At 37.4% G+C, this 23,912-nt stretch overlaps 2 protein-coding genes across 6 annotated transcripts in view; both read right to left on the bottom strand.

Annotated features, from left to right (window-relative positions):
- LOC139978448 (uncharacterized) overlaps positions 1-9,312 on the bottom strand; it is a 73,993-nt gene extending 64,681 nt beyond the window's left edge. The window contains exon 1 of the mRNA XM_071988691.1: positions 8,668-9,312. The gene's annotated coding sequence lies outside the window, so the exon portion shown is untranslated. The remainder of the gene's footprint in view (positions 1-8,667) is intronic.
- A 4,437-nt stretch (positions 9,313-13,749) lies between these two features.
- LOC139978444 (myosin-IIIb-like) overlaps positions 13,750-23,912 on the bottom strand; it is a 58,399-nt gene continuing 48,236 nt past the window's right edge. For 3 of the 5 annotated variants that reach the window (XM_071988675.1, XM_071988678.1, XM_071988676.1), the window contains exon 30: positions 15,838-15,978. Coding sequence is in view for 1 of the 5 variants with exons in the window: in XM_071988677.1 (XP_071844778.1) it covers positions 15,838-15,978 (141 nt within the window). In the remaining 4 variants the exon portion in view is untranslated. Of the gene's footprint in view, positions 15,979-23,912 lie in introns of all 5 variants that reach the window. The other 2 variants (XR_011796964.1, XM_071988677.1) reach the window with 2 other exon arrangements.

Genomic DNA, 23,912 nt, shown 5'->3' with positions numbered 1-23,912 from the left:
CATCATCATCCCAGAGATCAAGACCTTCTCTTTGATCCCCGAGGACAGACTACAGTATGGTTTCCCATTAGGGCACTGAAGTGGTACCTCAACAGAACACAAGATCTCTTGGGTACTTCGACATCTCTGTTCTTCCTCCTTCGAGTGCCCCACTCAGCAGCCTGGGAGGATACCTTGCCCCGCTGTTTGGTGGAAGCCGTCCGCCCTCTGGCTACAGGTCCAGGCAGATCCATGGCTCACAACAGCAGGGGTTTCACTGCTTCTACAGCCCTGTTCGCAGGTTTTCCAATAGTGGACATCTGCAAGACGACGGCGTGGAAGACTCCAATCGCTTCGTCGCCTGCTACTTATCGGACATATCACAGGCCGATTTGGCTTTGGTCGCTCGATGATACGAGCTCCGGGGGTCCCACCCCTCGGGCCTCCCACCATCGGACAGTGCCACTCGGTGCATAGGTTGTGGGGAGACAGGTAAGTGGGGAACGAAGTAAATATTATAAAACTTACTGGTTTATATATTTACGAGTGACCCACTTACCTGTCTCCATTTCCCGCCACCCTCCCCCGAGGGAGGTGGGACGCAGCCGGACGGGGGAGCGGTCGTTCGACCTGACTCATGACTCCTCGCGTTTCGTCGATAGACATCGCCACCCCCTGGGTCGCCTGCGGCTACTTGTCTATCGGTGGGTGTTGTTTCCTTAGTTCGGTTTACCAGGTTACTCTTTACCATCTAAGGTAGTATGGGCCTCGTCCCCTTGTTCAATTAGGCCTCTGTAAGTGTAGGGGGAGGCACGCCTACGGGGTGACGGAGGGCGGACCCCCACCCCGACTGTTCAGGGTGGGCTCCGCCTGGAGGCGTCAGCAGTCTTTGTTAGCGTTAGATTTTTCCTTCTCGGCGAGCTCGGCGGGTGGCAGGGTTTACCCGCCACCCTCCCCGAGGTCGCGTCAGGGGCCACTTTGTGGGAAAGTGGTCTCAAAATGAAGGAAGGCCATTTGGGCCAGTGAGGGTGTACAGTGTTAAAAGATTACCAGGGCATTCTAGACACGGTAGAATGCGGTGCATAGGTTGTGGGGAGACAGGTAAGTGGGTCACTCGTAAATATATAAACCAGTAAGTTTTATAATTTCTGGTCGATCCTTTGTTTCGCAGCCTCAAAACTGCTTGGTATGGGACGGGTTCAGTAGAATATTTTCACCTGTTATATGAGGGATTTATATTCTGTTATATTTTATATTCTTAGGGTATATAGATTACATCTATTGTGTATTCTAGCTTGTATAGTTTAATACCCATACCTATAATTATTGTCTTAAATTAATTTACCAAAATATTATGGTACATACCATAGTATTCATTTCCTCCTGAGGTACTTCATCATGCTCTTCATTAGTTGTCTGCAAAAAGTACAATCAGTAAATTATTGATCTTGATTGAAATAAATATAATGCTTAGAGATTTAGGACCTGTCTATATTGGGGTGTGTTATTAAAATGATCAAGAATATCCACACAAATGGCATCCATACAGGAGTGTATTATCAATATAATCACCACTCGGTTCAGGGGACCACCAATTGCCTTCCTTATCTGATGGAACATTTTCCCCGTATTAGGCCATATATGCTCATCAATGGCTGAAGAGGATTAACCTACTGTATAGTCTGACAGTAGCTTGATCTAGGAACCTTGTGATGACAAAGTGGGATACACAGCTTCTGAATGGCACCTCTGCCCTAAATGTCTTGACTGACCAATACTGTCATAAAAGTGTAATAATTTTAACATGCAGCTACCACGACTGAAGGTGTTTAGATATTATACAACACCTAATTATATTCCGGCCATTTGATTGGTCAATTGCTCATCGATTGCATGCAAAATCCGCTCTATTGCACTCTATGAAATAGAACCTTGTGCTATACTTTTTTGATAGCACTTTTTTTCAATGGTAAGAGAGCATAGAAACCTGTCTGTTCAAAAAAATCTGTTGCATGAGTGCATTTTACATCCAATTATATCCAAATTTGAAGGTGTTGTATGAAACAAATAATGAATGGTTTCCATTTGTGCAATAGTACATATATTACATTCGTTGAAAAATGTAATTTGTTCCATTCAACTCAGCTGCGCCTCGTTGAATGGAACATTCCATCTTTTAACTCATGAAATATTTGCACTATTGCACTCATAACCATGTATAATTTGTATACTATCTTAAAGAAAGGTGTACTATTGAATTGTGTTTGTGATATTTGTCATAGCCCCACAAAAGTATCCATCCTCAAATCATCTGTGTGAAACAATGCAAATCTACAGTTTGCACCACATTTGACTGTATGTATGTCCCGATTCTGACCAACAATTGAATGTACCATGCACTGAATCATGTGTGTGAAAATCATCATAGCTGCCACAGGGTATAGATACTGCTTCAGACTATGCTATTTCTATATTTCTGGTCGATCCTTTGTTTCGCAGCCTCAAAACTGCTTGGTATGGAACGGGTTCAGTAGAATATTTTCACCTGTTATATGAGGGATTTATATTCTGTTATATTTTATATTCTTAGGGTATATAGATTACATCTATTGTGTATTCTAGCTTGTATAGTTTAATACCCATACCTATAATTATTGTCTTAAATTAATTTACCAAAATATTATGGTACATACCATAGTATTCATTTCCTCCTGAGGTACTTCATCATGCTCTTCATTAGTTGTCTGCAAAAAGTACAATCAGTAAATTATTGATCTTGATTGAAATAAATATAATGCTTAGAGATTTAGGACCTGTCTATATTGGGGTGTGTTATTAAAATGATCAAGAATTTCCACACAATTGGCATCCATACAGGAGTGTATTATCAATATAATCACCACTCGGTTCAGGGGACCACCAATTGCCTTCCTTATCTGATGGAACATTTCCCCCGTATTAGGCCATATATGCTAATCAATGGCTGAAGAGGATTAACCTACTGTATAGTCTGACAGTAGCTTGATCTAGGAACCTTGTGATGACAAAGTGGGATACACAGCTTCTGAATGGCACCTCTGCCCTAAATGTCTTGACTGACCAATACACGATAGCGTAATATAGTTAACATGCAGCTACCACAACTGACGTTGTTTAGATACAATTTAAAAAAAAGGTGTACTAGGGCTTATTGAATCATGTTTGTGAAATTTACCATAGCCCCACAAAAGTATCCATGGTCAAATCATCTGTGTGAAACAATGCAAATCTACAGTTTGCACCACATTTGACTGTATGTATGTCCCGATTCTGACCAACAATTGAATGTACCATGCACTGAATCATGTGTGTGAAAATCATCATAGCTGACACAGCGTATAGATACTGCTTCAGACTATACTATTTCTATACCTCTGGTTGATCCTTTGTTTCGCAGCCTCAAAACTGCTTGGTATGGGACGGGTTCAGTAGAATATTTTGACCTGTTATATGAGGGATTCAATATGCCCATTCTGATATATTTTATATGCTAAGGGTATATAGATTACAGTGAGATATATTATAGATGTGTATTTTCAATAATTAACCACTGGGTTCCCGGGACCACCAATTGCCTTCCTTATGGAAAATTACTCCCGTATTTGACCATATCTCATTACTTGTCTTTTATTGAATTGGTTAGGGTCGATAAGAAGTGTCATCTCTGGTCAACTAACGCATGCTTCATAAATGCTGGCAATTTCTCAATCAATGTGAATGCGAGTTGAACTTGTAAGACACATAAAAAAGTATTGTTATTTCACAGCATTTTAATTAAATTTTAATGTTACCTTCTTTCTCCAAGGGCAATGACCACCATAGTCATATGTTATCTCCTCCCCTGGTAGTATTTTCTTCTTAGCATATAGACAAAGATGTGGTATTACATCATCTTTTGCAACCTTCATGAAGCAGTTGGCATTCCTTTTGTCATCATTGACAAGTCTTCCTAGGGAGTTGTCCTCCTTTGTAGCATCAACACTGCAAAGATATAAAATAAGACTGTTTTACATTGAATTAACTTGTAAAATCAATCTTGCTCTATAAGCAGTGTATAACTTCAGTAAACAACATCAAAAAAGTTATTCTAAACATTCATGGTGCCACATCCAGCAATGTTTGTTAAACATGGCATAAAATATTTATGCAAGAAGTGGCATCACAAGATTTTTGAAAAACCCCAAAGCTAAGATGGAGAGAGACAAATTACAAGTATACAGTATGAGTTTATATGAGTATAATTATTAGTATCATAAAAGTGATTTGTTATTTCCTGTTTGCAAATACTCAGAAGCATATATTCCATCAAAGATTTTTGCACTTTGGATATAAGTGAGGTATCGATCTCTGTAATATATGTCTAAATATTCTCCCAAAAATTTAGTAGGAAGATAATGATAGTATTTTCAATGTTTTCTGTCTTTGTTGTAACCTGTATTGTCATAAATAGCTGTTAAAATATTGTTTGATTGATAATTTACCAGAGATTTTGTCCATTATGCATGAAGAAATAAAGGTAGGTTATGTCTGCAACTTTTTTCTGACATCTTATTTCAGCATTTTTCCTTGTGGTGAGATCCCCTCTGTATTGTAGGAGAAATTCTCCAGAGGATATTTCCTCTGTTGCAAAGACTCCTCTACCTTACAAAAGAAAATGGTCTTAAAGTCAGCATAGTTTTAGATCACACACAAAGATGTACAGTAACTCAGTATTTTTTTTTTTGAACACCATAGTTTCTGATGCAGCCAATTACAAATTTAGTATTATTTATCATGGTTAAGTCTGCATTTGCAATTTAAAGACAATTTCACTTAATATTTGCATTGGGTTTGGTGAGCTCTTAATTGCACAGTTAAATTTCGTCAAAAAATACTAATAAAAAGATACTTTCTCTGTGAACTATATTAGGCTGCCAGACTATGCCAGAAAATTTCATCTATAACAGCTAGTGTCTAATTATAAAAAAAAAAAAATTTTCTAAGGGAGGCCCTTAGGTATTTGTTGGGCTGCCAATGCAAATGGTAGGAAATAATTCAAATAAAAACATATGGGCATCAGGCTTCCCAGCCCACCCCCATTTAACCTCACAACTGCTACACTCCTTGCTCTCACTGCAGCCCCTGTTCATAGAACCCTGGATTAGCCCTGGTATGCAAGCTAATGAATTCAAATTTTTGTTTATGCTAATTTGATGATACTCTAGGTAACATTGAATGCTGACAATTAATGGCAACAACTTTTCCCAAGACTTAGCAAGGAATAACTCATTAAATATTATTTGACGCATACCTTTTTCCTTATTTATCCATTGAACAGATAACCCATTTCTATCTGCCAATTTTTTGTTTAGGTTTGGTGTAGGTTGACGTCTGCACCGTAAGTTATACATCTGCAAAATAAACTGACACAGTTATAGGCTTGAAAAGCAAAGTTTAAGTGAGAAATACATGAATAATATAACTTTCCAAATGTAACTAAATCAGTTTCAAAAATCTACTAAAATTTAACTAAAATCTGTTTACTTGTTATATCTGCTGCTGCCACTTCTATTGTTTAAATTCAAATATTAAATTCTGAATCAAGTTGTGGGGAAGGGGGGGGGGGTTAGTATATACCCATCTTAATTATGGACCAAACTTTATTTTCAAAGTAAATTACTATGATGGACCATTACAAACTGAAAATACTGACCACCTAATTTCCAGGAGGAAAGGTATCGTGAGACCCCCCCCCCCAAGTTTCCCTTATATGGGAGAGGAACCAAAGTGCCAAAACAATGTACTATCATGGACAATTACAAAAATGGAAAAACTTTTCTTTCAGGGTGAGAATGGTCACAAAGGGCTCCTGATTTGGTTGGGGAGGGTGTTGATTTACCCCATCTAATTTATTGACCAAAGTTTGTTAACACAACTTACTATGATGGACCATTACAAAAATGAAAATACTCAATCCTGACCCCACTGTTCATGACTCAACTGTGTATCATGAAGTCACCATATATAGGTTAGTGTTTACTAATATGCAACCCTTATTTCACCTCTCCTTGTGTAGTACAGTGCACAATTTACAGAGCTAAGGCAAGACTTTTGGTTCTCAGATTGGTTCATAATCATAGCTCACAGTTTTCTCCCTTAAGTCCTTTAAGTCTACTGGATTTAATTTTAGCTCAGACTGCACATGTCAGAAGGAAGTTTGTCTATGATTTTAGTCAGCAAAATCAATTTCATGATGATATTGTGTATACTGCCTATACTATATGATATTTCTAGCCTACCACACTTTATGTAGTGTTGGTTAGGCTGATACTTTAGTAGTGTGGTATTTAGTGTGGATATATCATGCTAAAGGAACCTCCTTAGAATGTTTATACTATGTAATATATATAGAATTTCTAAACAATATCAGAAATCCTCAGGCAACATATCCTATACAGTAGGCTTGCTTAGAATTTAGTAGATGTTCAATTAACTCCAAAAATAGGACCTAGGCCTAGCTAGAAGCCATATCACAATATTATTAATATTAGCCTATTTACTTGTCAGTAAAATGGCAATAGGCAGCGCTTAGCTTAAATAATGGGAGTAAATTAAAATATGCAGGCACAGCTAGATAGGCTAGGTGCTCTCTAGTAGGGGTCTGCCCAATATTCATAAGGTCCGCTATTCATAAGAGTCATTGTTCATAAGGTTCGTTATTCATAACATGCATTTTTTCGATAAAAAGTTTGTTGTTCATTATGAAAAGGGATCATAATTCATAAGATCCGGTATTCGTAATGGAAACAAATGTTCAATATTCATAATAGGCAAAACTGTTGGATATCCATAATAGATAAAAAGGTTCGTTAATCATAATAAGACAAAGGGTTCCCTATTCCTGATAGAGCAAAGGGTCCGTAATCCATAATAAACCAAATGTTCCTTATTCATAATAAGACAAGGTTCCTTATTCATAATAGAGCAAAGAGTGCGTAATCCATATTAGACAAAAAGGTTCTTTATTCCTAATCATTAAATGGGACAAAGGGTTAATTCGATATTCATACAGTAATGGAGCAAACGTTCCATAATCCATAAAGGGAAAAAGTTTTCTTATTCATAATAGGAGAGAAGTGCGATATTCATACAAGTGTAATTGGCAAGGCCTATTATGAATAACGAACCTTTCTTCCCATTATGGATAACGAACCTGTTTGTCTAAATGAATATCGAACCCTTTGTCTTATTATGAATAATGAACCTTTGCTCTATTATGGATTACGAACCCTTTTCACCATTCTGAATATCCAACCCTTTTACCAATTATGAACAACAAACATTTTTCTTTCATTAGGAATAACGAACCATATAAACAATGAACCTTTTTGCTCATTATGAATAGCGAACCTTATGAACAATGAACCTTATGGATATAGAACGTTACCTTATGAATATCCGGCTGTCACCCTCTAGTATACCATTAATTGATACGTCTGGCCTGCATTTGAGCTATAAAACTTGACACAAATCTTCATATCTTGCAACCCTAACTACGGTTAAGTTATTATGTATGATGACATGTCTCTAGGAATACAGCGTAACTTTCAGTGGGCTAAAACAAATCCGAGCAGCATGCATCATAGTGCAGTTTAACTACTTTAACATCAGCTCAGGGCTTGAGCTTTTACATAGGCGTAGTACTATTCGGGTATGATTACGATATGGTACAGAACCTTATCTAACAACTAGCCTTTGTTAAATTGGTGAATGACTTAATGTTATTGACCTAGCCTAGGCTATAGACAGTACATGTGTGGCCTGGAATTTCAAACACAGGCCTTACTAAAAATATATAATTTCACAACAACTGGTATATTTAATTATTCAAATTCCAAATTCAAGCTGCACCAAGTAACAAAAATAAATGAAGCTATTAAATTGTAACCTCCAAGATCTAACCAATATCCTACTACTTATAACATGTAGGCTAGGCCTAGCCTAGGATTGAATCATTAATATATTCTGTGGCAGCCTAGTCTTTAGCCTAGCCTATAGCATACCATGTTATGTGCCTATCTACAACAGTAAAGGGTATATGAAGACTAGCTAGGCCTATAGCCTAGGCTTTTTAATATTTAAATTGATCCTTTATCTTTTTTTATTATGACTTTCCCCTAATTTTTATACATGCTCACCTTTAAAATGTCATTGTTTCTATCTTCTTAAATCCCAGTTGAAAGAACATCTTCAACCCTGCCAACATGTCAGTGATATGTACTGTAGGGTGTTGCTTCTGTATTACTTTGAGGGCGCTATTCTGCAATGTTGAATCAGTTTCTTTACATTGATAAAATGTAAATCCTTGTTCACACTAATTAGACCACTTGTGTGAGTTCTCTGCATACACTTGTGATTCGTAGTCCTCTTGATTCACAAGTGTATGTAAAAAAATTGGGAGAAATTCTGCCCCACATACGTATACAATGTTAGTATGTGTGTATGTGTATGTGTATGTTTATGTGTATGTTTATGTGTATACGTATAAGAGCTCAGTTTATATGGGAGGCATACTACTTAGAAGATATCTTAATTAATGAGGTAATATATACAGTTACGAGGTATAACGAGGTAGAGGCCTGCATGATGATGTAAACTCGAGGTACTTACCTGGCCTATTCCAGATCCGTTCCAGATTTGAAAATGATATACATAGATGTATACATATATAGGCTATAATGATGAGCGTAGAGTTCCTCGCAAGAAGATGAGATGTAACAGGTTTCGATTACAATATTAAGGTTATTGTCTGGGAAGATAATGCGAGTTGCTTATCTCCACTTAACACTAAATGTTGTTTTATCTACTATTAATGATCCGAAAACAAACACAAAACTGAAAGAAGACAAACAAAGATTATCTCCATTAGTTCGAAATTAATAAAATATTATTTTGCATGTACGACGCAACAATACCACGACGTTAGTTGTATTTAAACCAATTAACAAAGTCCACTGAGCAAAGTTCAAAAACTGTCAAATTTGTTATCGTAAGATCCAGATAAACTCTTGCCGTGGTTAAGGGAAACTTCCACTCTTTGAAAATAGATCAGCCTTTGGTCCTCCTCAAAACTGAAACCCAGATGTCTAAATTAAATTCAGTTCCATAAAACTAGCATACACCGCTTTGTTTAATAACCTTGTTTTAGCCTTCACAAACCACGTGACAGCTGTATTGTGATGCTGTCGATTAGTCTGAAAGGTTCGCTTTAGATACATCAGTCGGCAACATGATAAGCATATTTACGTAAAGGCAAACACTAAATTACTGGTATGCAGTAACTAGGTTATACCCTGCAGAATCTTTCCCTATGAACCGATGGACTATAACAGACCGTCAAAATATTGTTCAAGGAGAAAGTGACCTACAGGAAGTAATCCGAACTTGTTAAAGATTACTCGGAAGTGATGCACCAAACACTGAAGTATAGAAGTAAAAGTGAAAACGAGGACACATGTATCATACATTGTTGACGAGAACAGTATGTAGCCTACGTCTATGGCTGGCACTGGTGTGTTTTACAATCAGTTGCTTCATTATATTGACTTACACACTAATACCTCTTCTATCCAAGCACGTTAAAGCATTGATAAAAGTTTTAAACTGACATATAGCATGTATATCTTACCCTGCACCTAAGGATTACTGTGATGGCTCGTTCGATCATGGCACTTGCACATTTTTGCCATTTCATTTATTTTTTAAACCAGATCCTAAGTTTTAGAATACTTTAAACCACCTTCAATCCTACTTATTTTCACATCATCTACACTTTGATTTATGCTCTCGAACATACAATCAGATATAAAGATGATGATATCTGAAAATATGCCCCCCAAAACCCGGGAACCAAAATAGTTCATTTTAGGCATTTTTTGGGTCAGACAACGGTTAAAAGTCTGCTGTATAGACCCCAACGTTATAGCACGCTATCATGGAAAAGTTTCTTGAGATAACGTAAACGATCTGCCTTAAGTTGGTCGTAAAATGACCTCTTTTTACCAATTAGTCTGCAACGCCTGCCACATATGTATTCTGAGGGTTTTTGTGTTAACGCTGTATGATTAACTAAACTGTAGATATGAACATATTTCCACACTGTGTTTACACAAAGAACCTATTATGGTGTTTAGAAGCTATGCAGGCTAATTGTAGAGCCTGAGGTCGATTTACGACCGTGGCAGGTCGATTACGTATACAATCACAAAACTTTCCTAGCTATAGTACATGTGCTATAATTGGAGCCAATATATAGCAGATCTCTAAAGAGAATATGGCATACTACTTTCATTGTGGTATGGTACTACATATAACACTTTCTAGGCATTTGTCACTATATATACATATGTGTGCTACTATATGTCCTGGCTCTCAATTTACACTTTATGTATTCATCACTATATGTATTCATCACTATAGGTATTCATCAATTGATTCTTAAATTTCGTCGCCCACACACTCTTTACGTACTAGTAGTAAACAAGGAATAAATTGCATGAATAAATTGCAAGGAATATATTTTTCTTTTGGTCATTTAGCCTCTGAAGATGATCCTGCTAGGATCGAAACGTCAGGCCAACTTACTTTTACACAAGGAATAAATTGGAAATATTTTAAACTTCATGTAATGCCGTTCAATGAATTGATAGATTTGATGACGGGATGATCGCAACATTGTAGCATAAGTATAGGCTAATATGCAGACAGATCAATCAAATCGAGGGAGCGTTAGCAAAGTCCAAATGAGTTGATGCACGAAATATAGACATGCCCTTTTGAAAAGAATCAATGCGATGGTAGTGGCGTGCGTCTATACTCACTATCATTCATATATGCAATTATATATACATTAAAATGAATTGTTTAATGCAGAGAACTTAAGTTTGTTTGCCCACATTCCCTTAAGATTTTTTAAAAATATTCCAAAACGTGTGTGAGTGTGTGTGTGGGTAGGTAGGTGGGGGTGGGGTGTTATAGAGCTTCCCGACGTGGTTTTAGTAGCCCCTCAGTCATACTATGGGGCCACTATACTTGTCGGCAAGTTGGCTATTGCACAATACACATGCAACCCAGAGTTATATGTGCAATATTTATCAATTATATTTCATTACTACTACATGCATGCCTCTATTCTTCGTGACCAATGAAAACGTTCAATGTTACAACACTATACTATTGTACACATGTGCCGGTTTGAATTTATGTGAAATTCGTTTAAACTAACAATACCAATGTGTTTGTGTACTTTATTTACTTTCAGTAGTTCTCAACCACTTGAATGGTTGTTTGCGATCACACAATTGGAACTGAGTCAGGTGAAGAACACGATGCGCATATTTCTCACGGAGTCCTTGTGAATAACATATTTAAATTGTTGATAGATTTTCAAGAACAGTTTTACCATTTGTAAACAAGTCAACGGCGTCAAGGGTTTGGTTTCAGCTACTTCAAACATCTCACTCAGATACATACGTAGTATAGTAAGCATCAAAGAACGTACTATTCCACGGGCTAGTATCATGCATTAACGGTTTCATTCTTCATGATACAATGTATTGCCAGATAGATAAACGGCAATAACAGAAGCATTAACGACGAAGACCATGAAAGCAAACTTGTATAAGCTGACAATACCGTTTGCCTCTTTCACGATGAATGAATGACTGAATGCTGCCTTAAAAAGCTTAAGGTAACGTTCTTCTTTGATACTGACTTTCCCAGACATTCCAACTCACACGCATTTGGCGTGTGACACACGCATTTCCAGCCCTTCACACGCTCACACGCAATGTGCACTTTATCACACGCAATGCACAAAAAATCTCCGAAAAACCGTCCTGAAAGATGCTAAGAAGGCTACACACCTCTACAACAGAAAGAAACTTTTGAGTACTTACACTTAGAGTAGTGCGTTTGCCATGGTGATGGTGGAAAACGCCGGGTAGGAGAGGTGTTGGTACTAGAGATTGAGAAGTGCGCTTCAATTTCCGATATAAATGTTCAATTATGTTAGCAAGTGATTACTTTCATCGATTCAAGAAAAGTCTTTGTTGAGAATTTTCATGCTTGTTGAGTTCAATAATATATATATGATGATGAAATTCTCAATATAAAATTACTCAGAGAAACTGAAAAAGAATGCACCATTTTGCATCTAGGCAGTCAAACATACGAAAATTTTTCCTCTTATAGACCCCTCCCCACTGCCGCTGATCACATTCATACATTTTCCTCAATGTTGGAAAGTCTGCTTTCCAAACCATGGACAGTGATTCTTGAAGATGAACGAAACCACGAATGCATCATTGAAGGTGCTTAAAATATGTTCTTGTTTGTACAATAAAGGTCTGTGTCTCTTTACATGATCTTTACGGTTGAACGAAACATTGAATGTTGCCTTAATATACTTGCTTCTTTGGTACCGACAGTAGCCTACTGCAAAACAAGGCGCTTACAGTGATTCTTTAAAGGTATGCTGTATTGACCCCAAATATGCTAGATATATTCAAATATGGTCACCTTTGGTCAAAATTCTTGAACTGTTTTTATTGCAACCTTCGAGGAAATTGTCCTCACTATAGACATTCAGTCATCTTGTATGTTCCTTAAAAATGTCTGAGAACAGTTTGGAGAGTAAAGACCTCCAGGAAAATACTTTTTGAAAACTTCTAGAAATTATAGCGTGCTATAATTTGGGGCCTATACTGACTACCTTTAGGGTTGAACGAAACCATGAATGCTATATTAAAGGAACTTAAAATATGTTCTTGTTTGTACAACGTAGTATATTATTATTATTACTTAAAGGTCTGCTTATCTTTGCGTGATCTGTAATGCAAAACGAAAACTTGGAAGTTCTTTTAAAGGAGCTTAAAATATGATTTTGTTTGAGTCTGTGCATGCCTTTTGCCGTTTTTTTTAAACTGAATGAAGTCCAGTTAGTGTGGTCCTTGGAGGAACTGAATGGAACCCAGACAACTTCTTTAAACAAGATCACTCATCGGTTTGTGACCTTAATGCCAGAGTTCTGAATGCAAGGGGTGTGGGGGGGGGGGGGGGAGGGTTGAAGTTCGTGGAATATTAATTTGTTGTATGTCATCGCCCAATATCCTAATATACTTATGCCCACATGCACCAGCTATTAACCAACAAATGTATTCCAAGTTTGTGTACAATCTGGTTAAAGCTTGTGGAGTTATTGCAATTTTAAAACTTTGGTCCCTCCAAAATTGGGCCCAATAAAAATTTTGGGCCCACAAATACGGGCCCAAAGAATGTGTCCCAATATGCATTTGGGGATGAAATAACATTTGTGTCCACCCAGTCTAAAAATGGGCTCGGAAATTTTTGGGTACCAGATGGTCCCAACAATTTAAGGCCTGTACCAGTTATTAACCAACAACTATATACCAAGTTTGGCTAGTCTGAGTTTTGCAATGTAAAGACTTTAACGTTTGACCCTGTAACCTCATATATATTCATGAGGTCTGCACTAAAAATGATCGGGCACACCTTCTCACTATAATGCATCTACATAGCAAGTAAGACAAATATCTGTTACTCCTTTTTCGAGTTACTGAGGACCCAAGCAAGTGTCACATCAATCTTACTGTATAGGTTCCTTTGCTTCCAGCAAGGAACCAAGACACGTAAGAAGCTTAAAAAGGCTTCATAAATGAACAAGATTGTAACTGGCTGTGGACATTTATTTATTGAAAGACTGTGACCAAAACAATACAGTTGAAAAATACTTTAACAGATTTGTCCGTCCTTGTATCAATATCATTTCTATAAAATTCTCTTTAAAATACATTTTACATCTACATTTTTGATAAGAACTAATGAATGTATGGATTTTTAACTTGCAATCATTACACGGTATCTTAATAAAGTTTTAAAACTATTTATTCTAGAAGTGAAAGACAAGCTGGAAATATAACATTTAGCTCTTATTGTTTTAATATTTCTTGTTTAATACTTTCTTCCTCAAGACCATTGGCATGAATACAGCACAGAAATCCCTGATAAATTGGAAGACAACAGGCAATGTAAGGATGGCCTTGAAAATGAAGACATTTTGAAAGCATAGAATTATTCAATTATTAAACTACTAAACCATAACCAAAACCCATTACTTTTTAAATTAAAACTTGAAAATTCAATCTAGCAAATTGGTTTGTGTAACCAATTTTGAATACCAGTGTATATCTGATAAGCAAAGCCAGTTTCAATGACATTCCTCTGGTAAGTTCACCTCTACTGCTCTATAATGTCCTCTAATATCATGCTTCAAAGCACATGTACTGACAGTATGAACCTTTATCTGATTCTAATGCTAATACCACTCTATACTGTCTTCTCATATCATGCTTCAAAGCACATGTACTGACAGTATGAACAGTTCCTAATCTTTATCTGATTCTATACAATGGTAATACCACTCATTACTGTCCTCTCATATCATGCTTTGAAGCACATGTACTGACAGTATGAAGAGTTCCTAACATTTACCTGATTCTAAAATATGGTAATACCACTCAATACTGTCCTCTCATATCGTGCTTCAAAGCATTCGTACTGACAGAGTGAACAGTTCCTAACCTTTATCTGATTAGAAACAGGATATTCATACTGCTCATACTGTCAGTACAAATGCTTTGAAAGAATGACATGTAAGCATGAAAAGTTGTTCAAACTGGGTGTGTCGCCTTGGAAATTTGGAAAACTCATAAAGACCAGCTTTCCATATAGTGAATATGTTCCTAATTCATACCGAAACATTTAGACAACAATAAAAATAATTTTAACTTTAAACTAGCATCTTGGGAAACGAATTTGTTACTAGGGAAAGACATCATTTTTGGATAACTCAGTTGGTATAATAGTCCAACAATTACTGCCGAAATAATTCTGTTGTAGTCAACAATTTTCTTTGTTCTTTCAAAATTTCATTCACAATGACATGTCCATAATTTCTTGTTATCACTTGCTGCTTTGTACAAAGTGAACTCAGACTAAAAACCATTGAAGTGAAAATTAACATGGATTTTGCTATTTCTAACATCCGTCCCTTCTCAACCCATTCATGACCTAATAGCAAATAGTAGAACAAATAGCTAAAAATGATAACAAGAACAGCTAAAAAAAAAAATAATAATAATAATAACAACAATTGTCATAAGCAGAATTCTAATAAGCTTAAGCTATTAAATCATGAATGATATGAAAGACATGATGAAAGACATTATTGCTAAAATTCCATAATCAGAGAAATAAAATTTACAGTACAGTACATAATTTTACAAAATCAACATCCAGCAAAAAAGTAACAAAATTAAAATTGTGAACGAGAATAGTATGTCATCTGGGAGATGATAAGATTCCCCCTCCCCACCCTCCCCCACCTTGCAGTAAAATGAAAAAGCCAAACAAGTGCACCATTATTGGTAATCACTTTTTAGTATCATAATTCCTGGCCCAGCATAAACATTGACTGATGGTGGATATGAGCTTAAAACACACTAAAATATGTGTTATGATCAATAAACACATTAACAGGGGGATAATTACAAAGGCACCCCCCTTACTCCCCTTCCTTGTAACAGTTTTCACCCCCGACCAGGGGCATGCCCCTTGGAACCCCAGTGGGGTAACCTCCCAGACCCCCCTCCCTCCTGACGACTGGTGCGAACACTGCTCCTGACAGTTTTTCTTTTCTCTCTTCCACTGGGCTGGATCATTCTCCACAAGGTTGCTTTTAATCTTCTTCAGTTCGAAATCTCAAAGTCTAAGTTGAAAGATAGATTTACGATTGGGACTAGGAGAGGGGCTCTTTTTGGATTTAGGTCGAATGGCTGTGCGTCTGTTCCTACCGTCTCTGAAGGTCATTCTGTTTTTAAACCTCTGATTTTCTGGCTCTTGCTGAAAGGAAAAGACATTTCAAAACGATTAAAAGTTATCAGTTCATCTTTCTTCTTTGTTTCTTCATTGTTTAGTATGTCAAACAGACAATTAATTTCTACTCATCTTGGTGTAAATTTGGCTTCGAGAGACTCTGTCTTGCCAATTACTGTCACATGACTGTCACATGACAACAGTACACTGTGCTTCCAGTGCTCTTTGTTACCCTTAGTGAGAGGTTCAACAAAAGAAGAAGAAAAAAAATGCCTCTTATTAATAGGCAGTCAGGTTGACATGTTGAAGTATATTCAACTGTAAGGTGTTCATGCAGAACGCTAGTACTAAGGGATACAATCTCTTTAAAAATGGCAAAATTTCAAAAAAAAAGTTGCTTTTAAAACACACTTAGCACACATGTGCCTTTTTGTTGTTGTAAGTTTGTCATGTGACAATCCTATACTTAAACTCTAAATCAAATGTGTCTCCTTAAGAGGTGAATAATTGGTTATTTTCACAACCACCCCCCCCCCCAATCCACACCTCCCTTCATTTGCCTATGACTGATACAACTAGAAGGGGGAAAAATGTATTATAAAGATTAGAACATTTCAGCTGACCAAGGACTCTCTATGTGGACAGAAAATATATATAAGTGAATGATGGAAAACTGACTGGAGTAACCCAGAGGTCACAGGTAACTAAGGGTAACCCAGAGGTCACTGGTTTGAATTTATTTGCTCTTTTCCATTGGACAGAAAATAAGCACAAGTCAATGCTCAAAGATCACAGCGGTTGCATTGTTTGAGTCCGCTCACAATGCAAGTACTACTCAAACCTACCAAACACATCCTGCAATCAAATACAGTTAATATGACCAATGTCTGAAGATCTAATATTTAATCGGAAATGCTCAAGAGGTAACAATTTTTATGGGAGAGAAGCGTGGGTTATTTCCAGCACTTAATAAGTAAGCCCTAACATCAATTGAATGGAAAATGGAAGGAAGAGGCACTCCCTGCTAATCTAAGCACAGGGTTATTACATTCATACAAACATTGTTCTATTTGTTCGTGGCAAACATTACCACCCTTAAGTGAGTCGTATCATTCTTACTTTACTGTCACTACGATGAGATGGTCCACGCTGCGGAATTCACCGATTAAACCCTTTGCAGCAGAAGAGAGTTACAGAGGGAATTCCCCTTGGCTATACCTCATTCTATACCAACCCAGCCTTCAAATAATCATAAACCTAAAATGAATGAGTATTGGATATAAAGATAAGCCTATAAATAAAAGCCATGAGAGACGGATGACTATCTTTGTAAACAATCATAACTTGAGATTATCGCATTAAAAATAAAACCACACTGAGCGAGCTAGTAATAAAAATTATACCATGACTATATTAAAACATCAGTGTGGAAAGCACCTGAAATTCCCCCTGAAATTCAAACTCCTACCAAATGTAGTTACACAAATCATAGCCAAGTTGTCCATTAACATAGTTGTAGTGAACATTGGGATGGGGAGGAGGGAGGGGGAAGGGACAGGTGTTGCCCACTTTGGAAAATGGGGAGCTGGGGTATTCCCACATCCCCCATCCATCTCTCAACATTTTCAAACTAGAGATGCTCTCCAGTGGTGGATCATTTCAGCTGCATCCTTTGAATTAGCCAAAAGGGTGCCAGATAAAACTGATCAATTTATAGTACCTCATAAAACTTAAGTATTTTGTAAAAAACAACAAATGATAGGGGATTTAGTACACACTTAAACATCCTTACAAGAAGGTAATACAAGACTGCTAAAATTGATGCTTAAATCACCCTATTGGGTCCCTACGAAAGAAAATGTCTTCTGTGTAAAGGACCCTCAAACCTCATGTCAATCTGTCCAAACATTTAGCAGGATCTAAAGAAGGAATGAATGGTTTGTTACACCTACAGAGTTGGTTCTGAGGCTAAGATTGAACTTATTCATTTCATGCAGAATAAAACAAAAACAATGGAAATTTCCTCTTTATATTCCAACAACAAGGAGGGGTTCACAGACCTTTGGAAATACAATAGCAATCAACCAATCAACCCAATATGTCAAACAAAAGAATGAATAGTACTTAAGCCTAACTGGAGTTTGTTTGCATCAAGTGTCCTTGGCTACATACAAGACACATGGTCAAAAATTCAATTGGTCACAGGTGGAATTTAAAATCTATTGTAAAGAGGTTAATTAAACAAAGACTTTTCATAAAGATGTTGTAATGTGCAGAATGGGACAAACTTGATGGGATTCCCCTTCAGGTTTATTTTGTTTTGTCAATTCAAAATGGACGAACAATTGACTGACGTACCCACGTACACCAACACATTAAAAGATGTTGCAAACAAGAATGTATTAATAGCCATGAGATTTTTGCAAAAGTTAAAGAGGTAAATGTTATTATAATCCTATGGTGGGTGCTAAGCACTGTGGCATAAACTTCAGGGAGGGACTTCCGGTTGGGAGGGAGGGGGGACCTGGGCCATATCTTTTGTAAATTTGCTGGACTAAATATTTGTTCCACAAACATTTTTGGGTAAACCAAAATACACAGTCAAAAACGTTAGCGTACTTTACACATACTTTGCAGACATTTTCTAATGTATATCCCTTGTTAGGTAATAATGTAAACATTACGACCCACAACCTGTCTCCCAAGATATCCTAGAGATGTCACTGAAATAAGTTGCCATGCACCAGTAAAGAAAAATACATATATATTGAAGAAATGTTGATTAAAAAAAACCTTGTGTTTGCTTCTCACATATTAACTGACTGAAAACTACAAGAATTAACTCAGACTTTGGCATATATGGGAGATTTATGGCATAATTTGAAAACGTTTTGGAACTTTTTACCTCCCCCCTTCCCGGAGAGATTTCCAAAACCGTCAGAATGCTCTTGTTACACAAAAGAAAGTTTTGACAAGTCAATATATTTTGTAGAGAGACATAGAATGAACTTATTTACAACAGAAATATTACGTCAAGTAACATAAGTCCACAGTGATTCCAAAACTCAGAAAAATGAAAATTTTAGAAGAAAAAAAATTGATAAAGTCATGATTAACTTCTCAATCTATTATTCCCATGTGACGATTTTAGTATTTCAAATTAGTTGGTGGGTTTAAGCTGGAGACCTTTAATTATTTGAATTCAACTAATTATTTGAATGATGTTATGTCCACTTATCATTGGCCACCTCTGCTTGTAAGACTGACTGCCAAAAAAAAAAAAAAATCTGAGGGGATTTTTACAAGTCTACTTCTTGGAAATTTGATATTCAAATACAAGAATAACTTCAAACAACCACCAACTAATGTTAACAGTAAAACAGTCCCACACCTAGTTGAATGAGTTTACCCATTAATAAAACTCCTCTACTTCAATAATTGAGGAAGAGAGAGAAGGCTGGATGAACATCTTTATTGCCTGCTCTGGTACCACAAACACTGTTGGCACGGATGGACATAATGGTAGCATTGTCAGTCATTCTTGACTTACACAATGGAAAAATAAATATCTCACCTTCATAACCCCCCCCCCCCCCAAAAAAAAAGGTTTTTTTTATTTCTCTAGCAACAACATTAAAGCAAAGTAAAGTTGAATGCACTTATATTTCTTGGCTTGTGTTTCTACCTTTACTTTATGAGGTGAAGTGTCCAATAATAACCTCAAAGATACAATTTTGTCAGGATCTCTTGGACTGAACACAACTATCTTTGGAATGTACCACAAACCAAATTTATGTTGCATTTTTCTTTGTGTCTATCCCATTTAAGATCTCTTAAAGTACCTTTATTTAGCCATAGTGCTAAGAAGAACTTAAAGTACCTTTATTTAGCCATAGTGCTATGAGGAGCTCAAAGTACCTTTATTTAGCTATAGTGCTATGAGGAGCTTAAAGTACCTTTATTTAGCTAAAGTGCTATGAGGAGCTTTAAGTACCTATATTTAGCTATAGTGCTATGAGGAGCTTAAAGTACCTTTATTTAGCTATAGTGCTATGAAGTGCTTAAAGTACCTTTATTTAGCTAAAGTGCTATGAGGAGCTTAAAGTACCTTTATTTAGCTATAGTGCTATGAGGAGCTTAAAGTACCTTTATTTAGCTAAAGTGCTATGAGGAGCTTAAAGTACCTTTATTTAGCTATAGTGCTATGAGGAGCTTAAAGTACCTTTATTTAGCTATAGTGCTATGAGGAGCTTAAAGTACCTTTATTTAGCTAAAGTGCTATGATGAGCTTTCCTATCAACTCTCCTCATTCCACAGCTGGTGACTATATCATAATGTACATTTTTATGAGCTTTCTTTCGAGAGGAAAATTATCCAGGTAGATAATATCCATTTCGACATTTTCTCTATAAAGAAGTAAAAAATTCTGGTCATAACCTACTATAAGTTTATATCCTTCTTCCCTTTATATGTTTTTCACATAAAAGGAGAACGTGGGATTGCTTCTTCTTTCATTCTTGTTTTGCAGAGAGGGGAGAGAAGTGGGGGGGGGGTGTAGGCCAATGAGGAGTGGACAGTATGCATGAATACTAAGAGGCACAGAACACTGAGGAAACAACTGCTCTCAACTTTGTATTCATCTTCGTTTGTTACAAAAGTGTTTTTCACTATACTCCTGAATTCACCTAATTTAAAAACGATCCTACTACGAGAGTAACGATACCAGTACGACTGAGCAATGTCAGGTACAACCCTGTACGATATCTTTACAAGTTTTTTTTTCAACCCGGTACTCTTTCATATATTTCAGATCACAAGCTGCCATGACAACCTGTCATTATTTTCCATTTTATCTTTCACCAAGTCACAAACACTATTTTGTCCTTTTATCTTATGGATCCTGTCTGTGTGATAACCAGCATTGTCTATCCTCGAAGAAATACTTTTTGCCTAAATCATAGTCAAGTTATTTAAACCACAACTAACCTTAGGCATTGCATTTTACAAATAGCTCCCTTAAAGTTTGTGTATTCAAGCAGTAAGCCTTTGACTAATGTATCTACTAATTTGCTAACTAAAGCATTGTTCATGCATTGTAAACAAACTCAGCCCCTCCCAAAATCAAAAGACACCAATTTCAATGGGTATTACAAAAGTCTTAACTAGTTAGCTCCTGGAGGTTTTGTGCACATTCCAGCAACACAGCAAGCCATATTTGCCAACTAACTTTACCCTTGTTGTGTGTTAATGCCCTACCTCCTTTCCTTAGGTAATATGATATATACTACAACTTCTTAAGCATGTCCATGACATAGGAATCAAAGTGTGTTACATTAGTATGTCAACATGAACAAACACTGCAGGCACCCACACTAAACAGGCAGTACAAACACAGACGAACAAGCACCCACCCTACAAATGCCTGAACAGCACTTCTTTTACTGACAGGTGAACTAGCCTGTAGACTGTCACATTAGCATTAATATAAACACCTATAAACAGGCACCCAATCCTATATGCATTAACACCTCTCCTCATACTGACAGGTGAACTAGCCTACTGTCACATTAGCATTAATACAAACACCAATAAACAGGTACCCAATCCTATATGCATTACACCTCTCCTCATACTGACAGGTGAACTAGCCTACTGTCACATTAGTACCACAAACATGGATAAACAGGTACCCAATCCTATATGCATTAACACCTCTCCTCATACTAACAGGTGAACTAGCCTACTGTCACATTAGTACCACAAACATGGATAAACAGGTACCCAATCCTATATGCATTACACCTCTCCTCATACTGACAGGTGAACAAGCCTACTGTCACATTAGTACCACAAACATGGATAAACAGGCACCCAATCCTATATGCATTACACCTCTCCTCATACTGACAGGTGAACTAGCCTACTGCCAAACTAGTACCACAAACATGGATAAACAGGCACCCAATCCTATATGCATTACACCTCTCCTCATACTGACAGGTGAACAAGCCTACTGCCAAACTAGTACCACAAACATGGATAAACAGGCACCCAATCCTATATGCATTAACACCTCTCCTCATACTGACAGGTGAACAAGCCTACTGTCACATTAGTACTACAAACATGGATAAACAGGCACCCAATCCTATATGCATTAACACCTCTCCTCATACTGACAGGTGAACAAGCCTACTGCCAAACTAGTACCACAAACATGGATAAACAGGCACCCAATCCTATATGCATTAACACCTCTCCTCATACTGACAGGTGAACAAGCCTACTGTCACATTAGTACCACAAACATGGATAAACAGGCACCCAATCCTATATGCATTACACCTCTCCTCATACTGACAGGTGAACAAGCCTACTGCCAAACTAGTACCACAAACATGGATAAACAGGCACCCAATCCTATATGCATTACACCTCTCCTCATACTGACAGGTGAACTAGCCTACTGTCACATTAGTACCACAAACATGGATAAACAGGCACCCAATCCTATATGCCTTAACACCTCTCCTCATACTGACAGGTGAACAAGCCTACTGTCACATTAGTACCACAAACATGGATAAACAGGCACCCAATCCTATATGCATTACACCTCTCCTCATACTGACAGGTGAACAAGCCTACTGCCAAACTAGTACCACAAACATGGATAAACAGGCACCCAATCCTATATGCATTACACCTCTCCTCATACTGACAGGTGAACAAGCCTACTGCCAAACTAGTACCACAAACATGGATAAACAGGTACCCAATCCTATATGCCTTTACACCTCTCCTCATACTGACAGGTGAACTAGCCTACTGTCACATTAGTACCACAAACATGGATAAACAGGCACCCAATCCTATATGCATTACACCTCTCCTCATACTGACAGGTGAACAAGCCTACTGTCACATTAGTACCACAAACATGGATAAACAGGCACCCAATCCTATATGCATTACACCTCTCCTCATACTGACAGGTGAACTAGCCTACTGTCACATTAGTACCACAAACATGGATAAACAGGCACCCAATCCTATATGCATTAACACCTCTCCTCATACTGACAGGTGAACTAGCCTACTGCCAAACTAGTACCACAAACATGGATAAACAGGCACCCAATCCTATATGCATTAACACCTCTCCTCATACTGACAGGTGAACAAGCCTACTGCCAAACTAGTACCACAAACATGGATAAACAGGCACCCAATCCTATATGCATTACACCTCTCCTCATACTGACAGGTGAACAAGCCTACTGCCAAACTAGTACCACAAACATGGATAAACAGGCACCCAATCCTATATGCATTACACCTCTCCTCATACTGACAGGTGAACTAGCCTACTGTCACATTAGTACCACAAACATGGATAAACAGGCACCCAATCCTATATGCATTAACACCTCTCCTCATACTGACAGGTGAACTAGCCTACTGTCACATTAGTACCACAAACATGGATAAACAGGCACCCAATCCTATATGCATTACACCTCTCCTCATACTGACAGGTGAACAAGCCTACTGTCAAACTAGTACCACAAACATGGATAAACAGGCACCCAATCCTATATGCATTACACCTCTCCTCATACTGACAGGTGAACTAGCCTACTGTCACATTAGTACCACAAACATGGATAAACAGGCACCCAATCCTATATGCATTAACACCTCTCCTCATACTGACAGGTGAACAAGCCTACTGCCAAACTAGTACCACAAACATGGATAAACAGGCACCCAATCCTATATGCATTAACACCTCTCCTCATACTGACAGGTGAACAAGCCTACTGCCAAACTAGTACCACAAACATGGATAAACAGGCACCCAATCCTATATGCCTTAACACCTCTCCTCATACTGACAGGTGAACAAGCCTACTGGCAAACTAGTACCACAAACATGGATAAACAGGCACCCAATCCTA

The sequence above is a fragment of the Apostichopus japonicus genome, chromosome 13, assembly GCF_037975245.1.
Source record: "Apostichopus japonicus isolate 1M-3 chromosome 13, ASM3797524v1, whole genome shotgun sequence".
NCBI classification, from domain to species: domain Eukaryota; kingdom Metazoa; phylum Echinodermata; class Holothuroidea; order Aspidochirotida; family Stichopodidae; genus Apostichopus; species Apostichopus japonicus.
Note: the sequence above shows the minus strand (reverse complement) of the source record. Positions and strands in the feature narration are given on the sequence as shown.